This window comes from Cucumis melo, chromosome 4 (genome assembly GCF_025177605.1).
Source record: "Cucumis melo cultivar AY chromosome 4, USDA_Cmelo_AY_1.0, whole genome shotgun sequence".
NCBI classification, from domain to species: Eukaryota; Viridiplantae; Streptophyta; class Magnoliopsida; order Cucurbitales; family Cucurbitaceae; genus Cucumis; species Cucumis melo.
The window spans coordinates 2,354,596-2,373,886 of NC_066860.1; the positions used below are offsets into that span (position 1 = coordinate 2,354,596).

Below are 19,291 nucleotides of genomic sequence, written 5' to 3' on the forward strand. Positions count from 1 at the left end.
TTTGAAAAGCATTAAATAATTAAACAAGTTGCCTTTTTTTTTTTTTTTTTTTTTATTAATTTGTAGGCTTTTGTTTTTGTTTGAAAGCATATTTATTTTGAATAAATTTAAACTTGGCAGTGAGAAACCTTAGTAGTCAAACTTTAAAACCGAGCCACTATATTGCATTTAGTTGATTTAATTAACAACACCTTTTTCTTTTTTGTTAGATTTGAAATGAAATTAATTAGAGGAAAAAGTTAGTAATAAATATCTTTTAATTTCTATTTTCAGTCAATAGTTTTTCGGATTTTTCTATTTTTGAAAAACTTGTTTTAAATTTTTAGTTTCTATTTTTAGTCCCTAAATCCCTTTAAATTTTGAGCTTTATTCTTATTTATTTTCTAAATAAATCATCGAAACAGTGAAACTTAATTAATTTTAAGTATTTTAAAAATTTTCAAAAAATATAAATAAAAAATGGAAAATAAATATTTTATCGATAGAAAATTTGGAAAATAAAATCAAATTAATACAAACCTCACATTTCAAACAGTAAGATCTTACCCTTTTAATCTAAATATAATAACAACAATAACAATAAATTTATAGAATTGTATTCTCCATCTGTATTGATTTTTTTTTTCTTTTTATGAAACTAAACTTTGATACATAAAAATTAAATAATAATAATAAGGTTGGAGTGAGTTTAAAATTTGAAAGGAGAATTACTGTGAGATAAATTAGGTTTAAAATAAAGTGGATGAATTAAGATTAATTTAGGAGGGAACCCTAAGTGCTAAAGTTTAGTTATAGAATGAATAGATATATATATATATTATTTTGCCATAAATAGCCGCACCCTCTACAGGCAAATAAATTAGATGCTAGATCCTTCTTTCCTATTTTAATATTCATTACCACTTATATTAGTCGGTGACATAAATTATTTTCATATATATATATATATATTAATTACTATACTATATACTATTTTTGTAACATTTATCAACACCTATATTTCCTCAAATATATAAACTCAATTTTCAATATCATCCCCCTTTAAGTTGTCACGTGATCATCAATGTTGATCCCATGTCTATTTTAAACTTGGTCATCAATCTCTACCAATTAAATTACCTTCTCACATTAAACCCACATTATTATAATTTAATTTTATTGTCGTCTTAATTAATTAATATGTTTCAAGAATGTATAATTTAGTATACTCTTTTTATGAATGTGTACTTAATTATACTTAAAAAGAAATTTGTTTAATGGTAACAAGGAAATGGCATGTGAAAGTCTCTTTTTTTAATTATTAAGTATTTGATGAAATAATTGTATTATCACATGCTATTGGATAAATAAAATAAAAATAAAAATAGTCATAGATTATTAAAATATCGAGTATGAGAATATAAAATATCAAGTGAGAAAATAAGTTATATATTTCAAATCAATTAAATTATACTTAAGTTGAAACAATTTAACTTAAATGATTTTGGACTTACCTCGAAACGGATCAAGTTTTTCTTGGATCTCGGACCCATTAATGTTTAAGATTTACTTTCTCTTCTTATTTCACTCTAACTCATAATTCTGTTTGCTTTGTTGTCTTGAAATAATAATAATAACAATAAAAAAAATAGAAGGAAATTATCATTATTATTATTATTTTTAATTTGTTTATTAAAAGAAGATTGAGTGTTGTTTTAGAAATTTGAAGTAGGGTAGAGTTAAAGCAGATTTTTCTTTTCATATAAACTTTTTATATTATTAAGAATGCACATTTATCGATAATTTTTATTAATTTTGTAAATTTAAAAAAATATTTTTAGATAAGTGTTAGATTTGCCGTGTTTACTTACGTATGATTCAAGTTATTAATTATCAATGATATATAGAACATTGTGTTAATTGTAAAATCATGTTAATTTAGATATTAATAGATTTTTATCGATTTATGGTTAACTTCAATTATATATAACATTTTGTTATAGCTTTGTCAATTTATATATATATATATATATATATATATATATATTTATAAAATAAACTAAACTAACGTAAATTAAAACAAAACACTTAAAAGAGTTAAACCAAATGGGTAAAAAACATAAACTCAAATGTTGTTTAGTTTAATGTAATGTAAGAAAATTTTAGTGGGAACCTTATCCAAAACTTTGTTTCCCAACAAAACAATCTGACCTATATTTTGTCTAAAAACAAATAATATAAAACAAACATGAATTTTGGTTACGTGTCTTGTCAATTCAATCGTGACCTACGTAACCAAATACAATTCTTTTCTTTAATTAAGATAGAAAGTGGAAGTAGAGAGATTGGTAAGTGGAGGATTAAAATAAATTCCTATTTTTCTTCAAAATAATTGCTTGATTTTAAACAAATTGTAAAAACAATCTTTAAACTAAGTTGTAATTATACTCTTTTAACTTTTAAATTTAAGAAATAATCCATTAAATATATATACACACACGTGTAAATGTTAAAATTCGACACATATATTTATAAGTTTGGGCTGAAAATTAATTATTTGTTTGGATCCAATTTGTAGGGTTAATATAAGTTTAAAGGTTTAATTTTAATAATTTTAAAAGTTTAACAGCTAAAAAATAACAATTTAGTTCACACGGTCTATAATGATTTAATTTCTATGGTAAATCTTTTTTGCTGTCTAAATTAAGTGTCAGTTTTTATCATGTAACGATTTAATCTTCATAATTTATAAGTAATTTGGATTCTCATTCAATATATATGCCAAAATTTCTAGAAAAATTATATTAATATTTTTTACGGCAAAAGACTAAATCATTACAAATGTAAAAAGTACGGTGACTGGACCTTCATCTCTTAAATCTTGAAGATGAAAATTGTTTCGATTTAAAAAATTATAGAGACTGAGTTGTAATATATTAAAAAAAAAAACGAACCAAAAGTATTTTTTTTATTTGAATAATTTAATTATATATAAATAATACTTTAAAAACAATAAATTGATAAATTAATAGTGTGAAGATGTTAATTATAAATAATATTATATTTCATGAAAATTTTAAATCACCCTTATTTAGATATCTAACTTTAGAAAGTATTTATTAGATATCTACATTTTCAAGCTCTGTCTCTATAACTATCACTCTCAAAATGGTGCCCATAAGATAATTGTCATATGAGAAAAAAATTTACAAAAAAACCCAACTCACTAATAGATACAAAAATAGATTTTAATGTTCGAGGAACCCAAACTTCCAATTTAAAATCTAGGAAATAGATACATAACAACGATATATTCGAGATCTAACAAACATAAAATTTAGAGTCCATAAGTATGTTAAATACAAAATTAAACGTAAAAAAAAAAATTCGACGAATTTCGATTGTATAGAACATAGAGATAAAAACGAGATGTCTAAACATTATAAAAGCTAGGTAGTTTAGTTTAAAAACGGGAAAGGGAAAGTGATAATTGGATTAATAGAGTGTATTAATGTAATTAATTATGGGAGCTCAGTCTTATAATTAAGAAAGTTAGTACTTGAAGGTTGAAACATAAATGAACTAACACATAATTAGGGAAAAAAAACAAAATATTCGCAAAAAGAAAGAAGCAGAAGTTATGGATTGAAAGGATTTATGTAAACGAAAAAGGCAATGAAATTGTAAATAAGTTTGACTATGAGATTAGTTAAATTAAATAATGTGAGAGTTCCAGCTTGAAAGTGTATAATAAATTAAACAAAATTGTAATTAAGGAAGGTAATTAAGAGAATTAATAATGCATGAGAGTATTATTAAATTGGAAGAATATAATAATATAGAGTAGGAAATGGGAATCATATATTTTTTCTTTTTTTAATTTTAATATTTTTGGTTTCACGAGAGCTTTCAAGGTTGTCGTGATTGGATCTGTACAAAATCTCCATTTCCTCCTTCTCCCACTTCACACATACACACATACAGCCTCCTCCTCCTCCTCCTCTTCTTCTTCTTCTTATTCTCTTTCTCCCTCTGCTTCTAAAATCCGACAATGGAGGGTTAAAGACAGAAGCAATAGGGGGAAAAGAAAAATTAATACCCACAAGGTCAAAACAAGACGACAATGGCGGCTTAGGGTGTCGGTGTCTTAATCCTCTCTTAAAATTCAATTTCATCATCTTTAAGAACTACCCTTTTCGTTTTTTTTTGTTCATTCCCCATTATTCTACTCTTTAATTTGAGGTAACTGTCTTCTGGGTTTTTTTTTTTTTCCTTTCTTCTTTTTCATACTATCTTTGGGTTTAATCTCTACTTTGGATGAAGTAGCTTGGTGGGTTCTTTTTTGTTTGTTTGAAGGATAATGATAATGTATTTGGGAAGAATTATGTTACATGTACTAACTCAAGGCTCACCACTCAAGTCTGTTTCTGGGGTTTTGGAGCTCTCTGTTGAATGAATTGATTTGGATGTTTTTGTTTTCAGGAGCTATATTGACGTTTTGCTTGTTTCTATTTTCTTCCGTTTCTTATTGGGTCGATCTTGAATCCTTATCCACTTGTGGCACTACTAGTTTTCTTGATCTGATGCTTTGAGTTGGTGATGCGGATCTTAGAAGATGATGTCGTTTTTGGGTCTATTATTTTTTTTTTTTTAATTCTGATTTTTGGATGATGGCGAGCTTGTGTTGCTTTCAATATTGGTGATATCTGGATCTTATTTGAATCTTTGTCGAGTTAGTGTAAATGAATTCGTTTTTCTGTAATAATGATCAATTTTTTTCTGCTGTGTTTCTGTATAGGTATTTGAATTGTATTTGATTCTATGAATTTTGATGTGTTTCAGTTGGTTTTGAGGTTACCACCGTAGAAAATGTCCAGGCCTTTACATCGAGGTGCGTCCGGTGTTAAGGTACATGGTCATGGAGATGATAAATGGGACTCTCAAATGAAAGACAAAACTGATAAGGAAGAGGTGGACAGAAAAGGTTCTTTAGATCATGGAGGAAATTTGGCTCCGAGGTTACCGTTTCGCCTACTTCTTCCAGACAACTCCCCTTCTAAACATGGTGGAACTGAGAATGGCTTTGCTTCTGATTCTTTTTTAGTTGGGAACTCAAGAAGTCGGCAACAATTTATATTGCAAATGTTGAGATTGAGTTTAGTGTTGATTATTATCCTTGCTCTTACTGGATCTTTCTGGTGGACACTCTCCATTTCTGGTTCATCCCAAGTTCAAATCTTCCATGGTTATCGGCGACTACAAGAGCAGCTTGTTTCAGACCTTTGGGATATAGGGGAGATTTCTCTGGGTCCTTCAAGGTTGAAAGAGCTTGAATTTTGTTCGCCGGAGTTTGAGAATTATGTTCCCTGCTTCAATTCAAGCCTCTCTCAAGAGGATGAGTATGATAGACATTGTGAACCTAACTCGTCGCTAAACTGTTTGATACAACCTCCCTTGAAATACAAGATTCCACTTAGATGGCCTACTGGAAGGGATGTTATCTGGTCGTCAAATGTGAAAATCTCAGCGCAGGAGGTCCTTACCTCAGGAAGCTTGACCAAAAGGTTTGCCCAAAGTTCATCATAAAAAGGGGGAAAAACCCCCTAATCAATTGAGCTCTGTTTATCCCATTCGATTTATTGTTTTCTTTGAACTTACAGGATGATGATGCTAGAGGAAGAACAAATATCTTTTCGTTCTGCGTCTCCAATGTTTGATGGCGTCGAAGATTATTCTCACCAAATTGCAGAAATGATTGGGCTGAGAAATGAATCAAATTTCAGAGAAGTTGGGGTAAGTATGTCATTGATTTGTTTAAGCCAATTCATCAGTTGTCGTCTTCTATGCTTCCTTGCTGAGATACAAATGGGCCTACACTTACTTCTCTACCTTGACAAGTGACTTCTTTTGTATCTCTTATTTCACTCACAATAAACAGGCAGGTGTGCTGTCTCTTGTAATTTTAAGGAGAACAAAATTTAATTATCGATATGAAGATGCACTAATGTCAGAGCCTTAATTTTTTGCATTCTCTAATGTTTTAAACAGTCTACTAGGATGATGCTAGATAAGGAGTCGTGTAAAATTATGTTGATGAAAAAACAAGTTTATTTTAACTTTATAATGCGAGTTTTAATAATTGACAACGAGTTGCACCTTCCTAAAATTTGCAGGTAAGAACCATTCTGGATATAGGGTGTGGTTATGGAAGTTTTGGAGCACATCTTTTCTCAAAACATCTCTTAACGATGTGCATAGCAAATTATGAGGCTTCAGGCAGTCAGGTTCAGTTAACTCTTGAAAGGGGTCTTCCTGCAATGCTTGGTTCTTTTACTTCAAAACAATTGCCATTTCCATCTCTTTCCTATGATATGGTTCATTGTGCACGATGTGGCGTTGACTGGGATAGTAAAGGTAAACTTAGAACCTTGTTATATGATATTGATGGGTGTTATTCCTCACTTTATTGTATTTTATCAAGTTCATCAACTTACAAATGTTTGTTATGTAAAAATAAACGAAGGTAACACATTGGATAATATCTAGCGGATTTTTGACAAGTAGAATTATCTTGTTGACTTGCATGTGGAAAACATGAGTTCTTTCGTTTTGCAGTATAAATTTGGATGGAACGTGAACAGAGTCTTGGAATAGTTGAATAAGAAATTACAATCTCACATAGCATAAACTATTATTTGAGGAGATTCAGTTGAATGTAGCTCACTATTACATTACTATATTTTAGTTAATGGCTAATACTAGAAGTTGGAATCATGCAAATTTAAAATGGTTTCTGATTTCTCAAAGCTAAGGAGTTCGATCCTGGGTTATAAATAATATTATTGTGCTTTCATTTATACAATAGTTATTTTATCCTTTTCATAAACAGTTAGTCCTGACCTGGCCTTGTATTCTAGCACAACCAAAAGAAGTTGTCAATACAATGAGAACAACCTTGAAAATGTCATAAACATCCACTACATTGTCGCTTCCTGTGTTCAATTATATCAGTCATTGTTCCAGAGTTTATACTGTAGCTAGGAGACTTTTAATTTTTTTTTTCCTTTTCCAAACAGATGGTAGATACCTGATTGAGGTTGATAGAGTTTTGAAGCCAGGTGGGTATTTTGTGTGGACATCGCCACAGACAAATACACAGGGCGTTCTTCACAAAAAAGAGAACCTGAAAAGATGGAACTTCATTCAGGATTTTGTGGAATATTTGTGCTGGGAGATGTTGAATCAACAAGATGAAACTGTTGTCTGGAAGAAAACTAGTAAAAGCAATTGTTATAGCTCACGGTATGACATCAGAGACAGAATGGATTTAACATTATGCAAAATTGAATTCAAATCTTATTCATCTGTCATGCTTGATTATTGGTCAATGTAAATACAATGGCAAGTCCTAATTACGCCTTTTCCTGCCTTTATATTTAGGAAGCCAGATTCGTCTCCTCCAATATGTGGTAAAGGTCATGACATTGAATCTCCATATTATAGACCACTCCAAGACTGCATTGGGGGAAGAAAAAGTCGTCGTTGGGTTCCTATTTACGAAAGACAAACTTGGCCTTCAAGGGCTAACTTGAACAAGAGTGAACTGGCTTTGCATGGTAAATACGAAGTGGACCTTAGATATCATTATTCTTTACCCTTATATTCACGTTAGAATATGTGTATATTCTACATCTCATTGACATTTCAAGTTGACATGTTTTCAGGATTGGCTTTAGATGATGTCGCAGATGATTCTCTTAACTGGAAAATGGCAGTGAAAAACTATTGGTCTCTTTTGTCGCCACTAATCTTCTCGGATCATCCAAAACGACCAGGTGATGAGGATCCTTTACCCCCATACAACATGCTTCGAAATGTGCTAGATATGAATGCTCATTATGGAGGTTTCAATTCTGCATTATTGGAAGCTGGGAAATCTGTATGGGTCATGAACGTAGTACCAACAGATGGACCTAACCATCTTCCCATGATAATGGATAGAGGTTTCGTTGGGGTATTGCACGATTGGTAATACTATTCTTCTAAACTTTAAATTTCCCCAATCCCTCGATGGGTTTAATATTAATTGTTATCACCCCATACCTCATAGTTATGAATTTTAGTTTCTTGTATTCTTATCTTCTAGTTGCCTTCTCCCATTCAGGTGCGAGGCCTTTCCAACATATCCTAGATCATATGATTTGGTTCATGCGGCAGGACTTCTGTCCCTTGAAGCAAGTAAGAAGCCAAGGTGCTCCATGCTTGATTTATTCAGTGAGATTGATCGGTTACTTCGTCCAGAGGTACTCATTTACTTTTTCTTTTACAATATATTTTTGAGTAATTGCACTTTTAAGACTAATAATTAAATGTCTAACAACATTTTAAAATTTTTGCATATATAACAAAATCTACCTGTGATAGACTCCTATCAGCTATATAGTCTATCGTTAGTAGATCTTGAGAGTTGAATCTAAATTTTTATATATTTACATATTCTTTTGCATTTTGATATATCTGCAAATACTTGAGCACTTGATGTCTGCAAATCCCCAAAACTTGCATATCTCTACATGGGAACAAGGAATGAGAGAGACTTTAGACATAAAACATTACAATCTAATCAATTCTATGTTTGGGAGTGTTCTTGGCCATGGCAAAACTCGCACTCAGAACCAAACATGGTTATCTTCATACTTCAGATTGGTTGAAAATTGTCATGTAACTGCAAGATGTCATTATGTGAGGTCAATATCATTTGTATTTCACCTTCCAGATACTTGTTGATGTTGATGCATTTGCTGGTTTTCCCAGGGTTGGGTGATAATCCGCGACACCACCACACTTATCGAGTCAGCTCGAACTGTAACTACACAGCTTAAGTGGGATGCACGAGTTACAGAAATTGAAGATAACAATGATGAGAGAGTGCTGATCTGCCAAAAACCTTTCTTGAAGAGACAAGCAAAGTGATCAGATCACAAATTTTGAAGGTGAAGAAGTATTTATATTCATTCTGTGGATGATGGAATAACACCATCATAGGGAGGGCCCTCCACCATCATATTTTGGAGAGGTAGAATCAAAATTTCTGAAAAAAAAAAAAGAAAAAAAAAAGAAAAAAAAAAAACAAGAGAAACAGAAAAGAAGAGAGAGGAGAGAAAAATTGATACTTGTTGGAATTGAACCACCACACCACGATAGCCAGCTATAGAAGAAGCCGTAAGGCTAAAAAATAGAGGATAATGTAATTATGCAAATGAGCACAGAAGTGAGAAAAATCTAGGATTTGATTAGTAGAAATTTGCATTTTTATTATGAAATGTTATACATCAATGTGATTAAAGGTTGTGAAATTGGGATCAAAAAAGGAAAAAAAAAAAAAAGAAGAAGAAGAAGAAGAAGAAGAATAAGCACTTGATGTTTGCTGTAGCATTTAAAATGCTTTGCATCCATTTTATGCAGAATGAAATTTCTTTGTTTTTTCTTTTCCTGCTTCATCCTCACTTTACTCTTTATGAGCTGGCTGCTGTCATGCTATATAGAAATTGTAATGCAATATTGTTTCTTCTTTTTACTCGACCAAATCCAAATCTATCACTTTGTAACTTCCATTTCCATTTTTGTTTTAGTACTGATACTTTGAGCAGTTATAGTTATATTGTTCTTTTAAATTGACTAAATACCATATTTATGCACATACCTACCTTCGATCGATCAAAAGGTTAAAATGTTCGAATACCATATTTATACAAAAAGAAATCCATCTCTATAGTACATTTCTTTTATAAATTATTTAAGACAATTCATTCTTCATAAGCTTAAATTTATCTCTGACTAAAATATATTTTCTTATTGTATACATCGATGATTATCAATGTCAATGATAAACATAAACTTCGGTAAAAGTCTATTAATATCCACGAAAATGTTTAGTGGTGAATGGTTTGACCGATTATTTACTTCCTGGCGTCGAGGAAAGTGGTTTCCGAAATCAAAATTCTAATGGCTTGGCGCCTTCTGGTCACCAACCTCAAATCCACTCAAACACAAACCCTAACCCTAACAAACCTCCTTCGCCATTCTTCTCCATTCTCCACCTCCTTCCTCGTCACCAAACTGCCCAAGAAATTCAGGAAGAAACGCAAGAAGCACGAAAGCCCTAGAACCAAGCTCGTTCAATCCGAACCCGATCGCATTTCTCACTTCGAGCGCATCCTCCAAACCGATTCCTTCTTCAGATTCCTTTTTAAGTCCAAGGATTTCCTTTCCAAGCAGCCGGAGCACGTTCTTCGTCTCGATGATGCCGGCAAGCTTTATCGCGAACTTGGCTTTCCAAGAGGTCGCAAAGTCGCTCGATCTATTGAACGCCATCCGCTTCTTTTCGAACCCTATCGTCACTCCGATGGGAAAATGTGGTTTGGATTTACGGAGTTCATGGAGGAGTTAATCGAGGAAGAGAGGGAGATTATGGACTCGATGGAGATGGATAGGGTTAGAACTGTCAGGAAGTTGCTGATGATGTCGGCGAATAAACGAATTCCATTGACGAAAATCTATCGTTGCAGGTCGGTGTTTGGAATTCCAGAGGATTTTAGGGATCGAGTGAGCAAGTATCCGGATTACTTCCGACTTGTGGTTGAAGATGATGGGAAGAGGGTGTTGGAATTGGTGAATTGGGAGCCTTCTTTGGCTGTTAGTCAGCTCGAGAGAGAGTTTGTGGTGAACGAGGATAAGGTGAAAAGGATGTTCATGTTTCCTGTGAAACATGGCAGGGATTTGGATCTGGATTTGGATGATACGAGGAAGCTGAATTTGTTGAATACACTCCCATTGGTTTCGCCATATTCAGACGGATCGAAGCTGGAGCTTTGGACATTGGAAGCAGAGAAGTACAGACTTGGGTTGGTGCATGAGTTGTTGAGCTTGACATTAGAGAAGAGGGCTTCAATTCATCATATTGTGGAGTTTAAGGAGGAGTTTAGCTTGACTAAGCATACTTACCAGATGCTTCTGAAACAACCCAGAACCTTCTATCTGGCTGGGACAGAAATGAATTGGGTTGTTTTCTTGAAGGATGCATACGATGAAAATGGCGACTTGATTCATAAAGACCCTCAAGTGGTTTTCAATGAGAAGTTGCGTAGATATGCTCAAATGCAGAAAATGGAATGATGTCAATATCGTAGGTGAATAATGATATTGATTCAGGAATGAACTGTTTCTGTTTCTCCAATGAGTTTTAATATATATCTTCAGTAAATACTTTGTAATTTGCTGTTTCTCAAGGTGTTGAGTTGATTTAAAGTGGGATTAGTAACATACTCTATAATCATCGATCAAATCTGAGATTTGTGTTAAGTTGTTTTCTGCAATATTAACAACACCGTGCTTTAAATTTTGGTAAGATAAAAGACCAAATGCAAAAGAAATCGACTTGCCATTGAGAAAAGGAATACCAATTCACTCAGGTTAAAGAGAACATTTTAACCACATTGACAAACGTAGTTCTATGGACGGGAAAAACAGGATATCCAATGTGACACAATAGAAAAAGTGGGGAAAGCAGAACAGAAATCACTTCCTAATGAATATTTTTTTCGTATGGCGGCGGAAGGTCCAAGTCTAACGAGTTGATGAGGCAAGAGCTGATGAAGACATCCTCAGAGAAGAATGACGAACGGTTGGAGCTTTTGATCTGTGCCTGCCTTTGTGTGCAACGCTTGCAGTGCTTCTGTGTCCACTAATGGAAGACGATGGTATATGACTTGTTTTCCTTGATGTTCTTCTACGCGAACTCCAATTACTGTTCCCTAGTGCAGCTTTGGCAATGCTATCAGTTGCAACTTCTCGAGCTCTCTGTGCTTTGATGGCTTGCTTGTTTAGATAAACAAGGTTTGGAAGAAGGCCAGTAACTGCCTTGCGTAGCTGGTCATCGCTCACATTACTTTGAATTGGATTCCCCAACAGATTGAGAGCTTGAAGAGTGTTATAGTTGGCAACAAGTTGGCCCAGAGCTTTGGTGGTTGAAATCTTGTTAAAGCTTAGGTCGAGAACTGTCAGCTTCAAGATTCGATGCAGTCCCTCAACATCACTAATCTTGTTGCCAGCAAGATAAAGTTCCTTGATAATCGTACAGTTTGACAACCCTGATGCACAGTTAAACAAATGCACGCATTCAGAACAATCAGAAATGGATAAATTTTACACCTTCCCCTCCTCCTACCATCAACCAAATCCAAAAATAAGGAATTTAAATACATTTTAAGTTTTCAGAACAGTACCATGTCCTATACGAGATATGCGATTGTAACTCAGATCCAGTATCCGAAGTCGTGTTAATTCTTTGAGCCCTTCAATGACACTGATCTTGTTCCTGGACAAATTGAGAGTGTGCAGTCCCTTGGGCAGTGATCCAGGGTTAATGTGTACTGGAATACCAATCAGCCATGTCAGTGCCAAGAAAAATAATAAAAACCAAGCAACGAGAATAACGCCATGGAATGATATAAAAAGGAATCATTACGTATGAGGTTGCCGGACAAATTGACAGATCTAAGACCGGATAGGTGTGAGATTGTGGGTATGGCTCTTAAGCCAATACCAGAGATGTGAGCCACGGTTGACGAAGAATTCAACGACTGGATGACACTATTGGCATACAAAATCTCTTCCGTCAGATTGGGTTCGCCACGTCGGGGCGTGTGAGTTGAAGTTCTCTCAGGAGAGGGTGGGAAGACGGTAGCTTCATCATTGTCACCTCCAACCTCGTCGATTGAAAGACATGGTTCGATTTGAAGATCCTTCACCCACTCATCCACTCTTCTAAGAGAAGATGATTCTGCTGAAAACGCAACCCATTGATTTTGTGGCCACAAACCAGAGACTCCATTACACAAATTCTCCTGAACCTGATCCTGATCATCGCTTTTGTTGTTACACGGGCCGTTGGTCCAGGATTCCTCAGTAAATGATCCTGGTGATTCAAGCATACTTTTCCCCGCTGCTCTGTTCGGCTCAAGATTGTCAGAGCAATACCCACCTTGCTGGTTGAAAGCAGAGTTGGTGGGAGTAGCCTTGATAGTCCACGGCTTTTGCAGGTTTCTATGGCTCCACAGGAACAATTTCCACCACAACCTTCTACTTCTTGAAGGAAGAATCTGGCTTGAAGAACGCTTCTTCAACATGACTTTATCAGCACTACGATGGGTCATAATAGACCCTGGACTGCCTGGATCAACATAGTCCCTCATTTCGTTCGCCAACTCTTGCAGCTTTTCGAAAGACTGAGACTTTGGAGGAGGCAACTGATGAGATAAATCTCTAAGCACATCCCTAGTTTCAAGATTAGAGCAGGAGCGTTTAAGTTTAGGCGATGCCCAACATACTGCCTTACCAATACCAGGATCACTAAGATGCCCATTTTGGATCGACGCATCAACCCCTTCTCCTTCTACTCCTATTCCTTCACCACCTTCACCTTCAGTAGTGATCTTATCAAAATGGTTTCCCAATAATTGAAACTCAAATTCTCCTCCACAGTTGTCTTGCGCAGGGAGATCAAAGTCGGAAAGATTCCTCTTGATAGAGTTGTCGTCGCGCTCATCCTCTCCTTCATATTCAGTTTCTACTGCTCCTACTGCAGGACTCTCATGGTTCGTCACCTTAACATCCAGCTTCGAATTATTCTCAGATGGGTACAGAATTGCAACGTCTAGAGTAGACGATTTCCCTTCTCCAACTTGAAAAGGCTCCTCAGAATGATGGATGCTGACTTGCAAAGTTTTCTTCAAGTAATTCAATTCAGCGGGTTTTTGCGATTCCAAATCAGTCTGCAATTAAGAGGATATACGTAATCTATACAGCAACCCCAAGAAACTCAACAACCAACTAAGATATGAGAATGATGAAAGAAGACATACCTTGGTTTTCTTCTTCTTCCCTGTCCGGCCAGAGAAGCAATTGAATTTCGCCATAGATACAATTTTAGAAATATAATATAAAGAAATTCCTCAAAAGATCGGAATGAAGAGCTCTACGTTGGTACTATCCTTGACCTGGCCGTTTCAACGCTTCTCCTTCTTAAATTGGAAGGAATGCTCACATCGCTAATGATTCTGATTGATCGAAACAATTTTGGAATTTTTTTTTAAGAGATCGTGGAGGGGATTGAGATTAGCCGTAGTCGATTGGAAGACGACGAACCAACAACAAAGTGCAATGGAAGGACGCCCATGAACCAGAAAATCCCTGAAAAGGGCCAAGTGTAGAGGAAGATGGAGAGGATATGACTACGATGTCGGCCAGAGTTGTAAACGAAGCAGCTTCTCCTTAGAAGCTTCACAAAAGTTGAATTCTGGAAGATAAAAAAACCTAATCACACAAACAAAAAACAGCAGAAGACCCATATAAGAAAAAACACCCAAACCACCATATACCATAGTAACCACAACGCAGAAAACAGATCTCATTTCGAAATCTGAAATCCAAAAACACCAAAACGAAACCAGAAGAAGAACACCCACATGATTCTATTCTATTGTAAAAAAGAAAAAGATGAAATAGAAAAAAAAAAAAAAAAAGGAAAGTGTACCTTTTGGGGATTGGGTCTTCCAGATTGACCAGAAATGAAGGAGAAAATGGAAGAAATGGTTGGTTTAGGGTGTTGAAGCAAATAGGAGGTTGAGAAGAGAGAGTAGTATTGAAGTATGAAGAAGAAGAAGAAGAAGTGGGGGGTGGTACGGATAAATAGAGGAAGGAGTTAAAAGAGTTTTTAGAGAGAGAGAAAGCTTCCAAAGTTTTACACAGCAGAGCAGAGAGATAGAGATAGAGATAGAGAGAGAGAGAGCTACGAGACGCGCATGGAACACGGTATCCTTCTCCTTCTTACCCGCCCCCTTCACCCTTTTTTTTCACCTCTCAATTCCCAACTTTTACACTGTTTTTTCTAACGTCTTCTTTGTTCGGTTCGTTTTCTTCTTCTTCTTCTTCTTCTTTTTTTTTTTTTTTTTTTTTTTTTTTTTTTTTTTTTTGTTTTCAATTTGAATTTATAGTCAATTTTCAATTCTTTTTTACGTATAATTAATTAATGTCAAGAAGCTTGACATTTGAAGAAGTCAAATAATCGTTGTTGATTTTAATTCCAAGTTGCACTACTCGAGTGAAAACCTAATAGATTAATAAGAATAAAAACAATGCCTCTCATTTTATTAATTTTGGTACCTACCTGTTTTCTGCATTACTTGTGCCAGAAATAATATTATTTGATTCTTGTTCGACTAAAATTAGATCTTATCGTTGCAATTACGATTATAATTATTGTTTTCCATTATGGTTACAATTATTGTCTTCTTTTTGACATTTTTATTGTTATTGTTGCCACTTAACCCTCAATTGTGAGAGTAGAGATAACGGTAAATTTGACAAAATTCATAAGTTTAAACAAAAGCGATCAAAGCAATCTAATTACAATCATATTTGCACTACCATTTGTAGTACGGTAGATAATAAAGAGATTTAAAAACAATAAATTTTGTGGTTATTAGCATGAAATTATTTTCAAATACATCAAAATAGATATCTTCTAAATACAAAAAAAATTCCACTAATTCGATTTTTATAGTTTGAAATCATATGCATTTGGATGAGAATCGAACCTTTCAACCGTAAGATAAAAATTCATATCAGCTACTAATCAATTAAGCCTACTTTAGCAAGTATTATATTTATATTTATTTTTTTATTGTGTCATATTTTTAATATTCAATCTCCTAAAAAATATTAATTTTCCATTTGAAAAAATCAACCATATTCTCAAAAAAAAAGAAAAAAGAAAAAATAATAATAACAATCTTAACAAGTAACAACCTCTTTGTTCTCCTAAGGAAAAATAAATAAACAAAAAAACAGATTAGAAAAAAAAACAATTGAAAATTGAAAGTCTTCTTCTTCTTCTTCTTCTTAGTTCTTAGTTCTTACCTGCCAGCCAATACGACGTGGAATATTTGTTTTTATATGGTGAAAAATTCCATGCCACATGGGCCGTTTCATAACACAATTTGTGGGCCACCTAAGGAGGTGTGAGAAAGCCACGGGGTCCACCCTCTCTATCATGTTCTCGAACTTTCATCCAGCGCCGTCGGATCATTCCGCATCTGCTAGTGTCCACGTGTACGAACCATATTTCCCGCTGCCAATAAGTGTCAGTGGAAGACATAAAAAGAAAAACCAAAATTTTAAAAAAAAAAAAAAAAAAAAATCAACCAAAACGACGTCACCGTCGGTCGTACGGATGAAGACGTACGGCTGTTTCTGTCGTTTCGTTTTGTCTTCTTCTTCGTTTTCATACTTTGGCACTTTGAGAGCATTACTATTTTTTACAATACCTCTAGACTATATAGTCATGGTTCCGATTATAGTTAGTCGATATGTTTCGATTTTACGAAAATATTGATAGCGATGGAAATTTTGAAAAAGAACTATGAAAACTGTTCACGTGGTTAATGTAACTTTCGTTATTGTAACTAAATTAAACCATAATTTGTTATTTTTAATCACAACTTCTTAAGTAAGATAAATTTTAAATGACGAAGCGCGAACAAAAATTTAAAAGGCATTAAAGAAATAATTACAAAATGATATAAAGTTTAGGAATATTTTAAAGGGTGATGTGAAAATTTTAAGAAAAAAATTGAACGGTGTTAAAAATTAATATGAATTACTTTGGAAATGGAAGTTTGTGATCGAAAAGAAAATAAAATTTTGAGAAAAAGATTGAATCCTTTGTTGAAAGTGACATTTGCGTATAAACTTATGGAATTGTATATATTTGTGATCATAAAATTAAAAAACTTAAACTAGATTAACGAAGTTTTCTCGAAATATTAGAGAATCAAAATATTCTTAAAATTTCTCAAAGAAAAAAACAAAGTTTCTTCCATTTAAATTTACAATGCAGATTGGTTGATATAATTAAATTTTAGAGCATTGAGATTTTGATGAAGTTGGACCATTAATATTTGTTATAGAATTTATTCCTCTTAATTATTGCAATATGAATAGAGGAATTGATTCCAATATTATTGACATATTGTTTTCTTTATCTTCTTTTATTCTAAGCTATAAAAAATAATTGTTTTGATTGTCAATTTTTTTACTATTTTTTTAGCATATGATTTGTCGTCTTGAGTTGATTATTATTATAGTGTATGTGTTATAGTAATTATATTTAGGTTGCATGCACCCTTAAAGTATGTGTTATAAATAATTTGTATTTAAGATACATTCGAACGATTCAAAACAATAATATATATAATTAATTGTATGTTATAAACATCACCCTTCATGTGTAATATTGATCCGCTCGATGTTTTAAAATGATTATCATCAAATAATTGAACCAAGACAAAATAACACACTAATAAATTATGAGAATAAAATATTACGTGTAATCGTAGAGGGATTCCTACTCAGTTAAATTTGTTAGAAATGAATTTGGGTTTTAGCCCAAATAGCAAAGTTAAGTAGTTGTTTCTCTTTGAGGTGGAAAGTGGGTATATATTCTTAAACCTTCAAAGGAGATTTCAAACCAAATTGGTGGTGATAGAATAACCCTGTCACTACACGCACGTCGTCGGGCTCGGGCTCGGTAACCGCGCTTGCGCAAAAAAAGGATGTATCTTTTTATTACTTATATTGGTAATTTACATGGACACGTGTAAATCGTTTACACAATCATGACCGACCCAACCTCATTTGGTTTTAACACACCAAAACATTATTCCAATTCTCTCTTCTCGTATTTTCACATTCCTCTCCACATTCTAAGCATTTCCACACGGTCTTTGTTTCTATTCCCTGTTTCGACGAGTGCACGTCAGTGCTGGAAAGTTGTGTAAACCTTGAGGAGCAACCGACATCACAATTAGCACCACGGTCAACCGAGCTTGCTTTCAAGGCGATGGTTCATCACTACACAGCAATTACCTTGATTGATATTCTCAAATTTTCCAACAAAATTGGATACAAATACATATTAAGCAACTAAATTTAAGATGTACCAAAAATAAATAGATTAAAATTAAACAAATAACAATGACAAATTAATATTTTATTTTGGATGTGATAATTAAGAGAGAAGAATTGGAATTGGTTGATAATTAGGGAATGGGAAGTGGTGAGATGATCACATGCACTCATTGAATGGTAAGAAATTGACATCTTTTTTCTTATTGGCCACAAGTCAACTCTTACAATCCCTTCAACCTTTCCAATTATATTACACAAATTTATAGACATTAATATCTTCTAAATATAATTTAGTTGGTTTAACAAAAGAAAATTAAAATTTATTATTTCTAATAATACGATGTTGTTTTTAAAAATTTAAGTTTCTATCTATTTTGTTTCTAATTATTTACCTTTTATGAAAAGGTTCTACTAAAATTTGAAAATTATTACCAACACACAATCAATCTTTAAATGCTCATATGTCATTTTTAGAATTTGGTTTTTACTATTCTCAAAAGATAATTAAAATCATTAAATCAAAATAAGTAGGAGTTTGAAACTTCAACGCCACAATGGTTTTCTATTTTTAAATATACTAAATTATGTTTTGTATTATTTACTTTTGTTTTGTACCTGTCTCGTCCATTGTTACGGTTACTATTTCAACCTAAATGTTAACGATAATAGTAGAAAGTTATAGTAAATTTGACATATACATAATTCAAAGTAAACATGATTAAAAAAAAAAAAAACAGTTCGATTACATTTGTGATTATGACCTATTATTATTTATCTATCAATAAGATTTATTATAACTGACGAGTAAACATGATGATACTTTTATAACTTTATAACCTGTTTTTTAAAAAATGTAAAAAATCATCCTAAACTTTTAGAAAGAGCAAATTGCAAAAAAAATCACCCTAAAGTATGGTAGTAGTTGCAATTGTACCTTCAAATTTTCAATAATAATAAATTACACCCCTGAACTTCTAAATGTGTTAAGTTTGGACCCTCCAAACTCAGAATAATCGTAAAAAGTAGACCAATAAATAATGAAAATTGCATTTGCAAACTTATATAATCAATGCAATTTATAAAATCCACACGTAATTTACTAATCCAATTTTAAATTTTGCATAAGTTTGAAGAGCTTAATTTTTAATTTAAAAAATTTAAGAGCATAATTGCAACTACCAACCTACTTACCAGTGATTTTTATAATTTATCCTTAAAAAATACAAAAATAATTTTGAAAACTTGAAACATGTTTTTCACTTTCTTCTTCTATTATTATTATTAT

The 19,291-nt window shown here is 32.9% G+C and overlaps 3 protein-coding genes across 5 annotated transcripts; 2 read left to right on the forward strand and 1 right to left on the reverse strand.

Annotated features, from left to right (window-relative positions):
- Nucleotides 1-3,839: 3,839 nt before the first annotated feature.
- Nucleotides 3,840-9,466, forward strand: LOC103503701 (probable pectin methyltransferase QUA2). 2 transcript variants are annotated; one of them, XM_008468002.3, is made up of 9 exons: nt 3,840-4,221; nt 4,822-5,543; nt 5,640-5,772; nt 6,153-6,393; nt 7,056-7,281; nt 7,420-7,595; nt 7,704-8,007; nt 8,144-8,282; nt 8,794-9,466. In XM_008468002.3, exons 2-9 carry the CDS (start codon nt 4,849-4,851, stop codon nt 8,950-8,952), a joined length of 2,073 nt encoding a protein of 690 aa, XP_008466224.2. In that variant the 5' UTR covers nt 3,840-4,221; nt 4,822-4,848; the 3' UTR covers nt 8,953-9,466. The 2 variants fall into 2 exon arrangements, with proteins under 2 accessions (XP_008466224.2, XP_050939562.1); XM_051083605.1 differs by lacking the exon at nt 3,840-4,221 and adding an exon at nt 4,401-4,711.
- Nucleotides 9,467-9,730: 264 nt separating this feature from the next.
- LOC103503702 (protein WHAT'S THIS FACTOR 1 homolog, chloroplastic) lies at nt 9,731-11,323 on the forward strand. The gene has a single exon (XM_008468003.3). It carries the CDS (start codon nt 9,985-9,987, stop codon nt 11,152-11,154), a length of 1,170 nt encoding a protein of 389 aa, XP_008466225.2. The 5' UTR covers nt 9,731-9,984; the 3' UTR covers nt 11,155-11,323.
- Nucleotides 11,324-11,400: 77 nt separating this feature from the next.
- LOC103503704 (uncharacterized) lies at nt 11,401-14,914 on the reverse strand. 2 transcript variants are annotated; one of them, XM_008468004.3, is made up of 5 exons: nt 14,573-14,914; nt 13,902-14,352; nt 12,506-13,811; nt 12,264-12,410; nt 11,401-12,128 (listed from the first exon to the last, which is right to left on the reverse strand). In XM_008468004.3, exons 2-5 carry the CDS (start codon nt 13,953-13,955, stop codon nt 11,605-11,607), a joined length of 2,031 nt encoding a protein of 676 aa, XP_008466226.2. In that variant the 5' UTR covers nt 13,956-14,352; nt 14,573-14,914; the 3' UTR covers nt 11,401-11,604. The 2 variants fall into 2 exon arrangements, with proteins under 2 accessions (XP_008466226.2, XP_008466227.2); XM_008468005.2 differs by having other exon boundaries at nt 13,902-14,335; nt 14,573-14,888.
- Nucleotides 14,915-19,291: the final 4,377 nt, after the last annotated feature.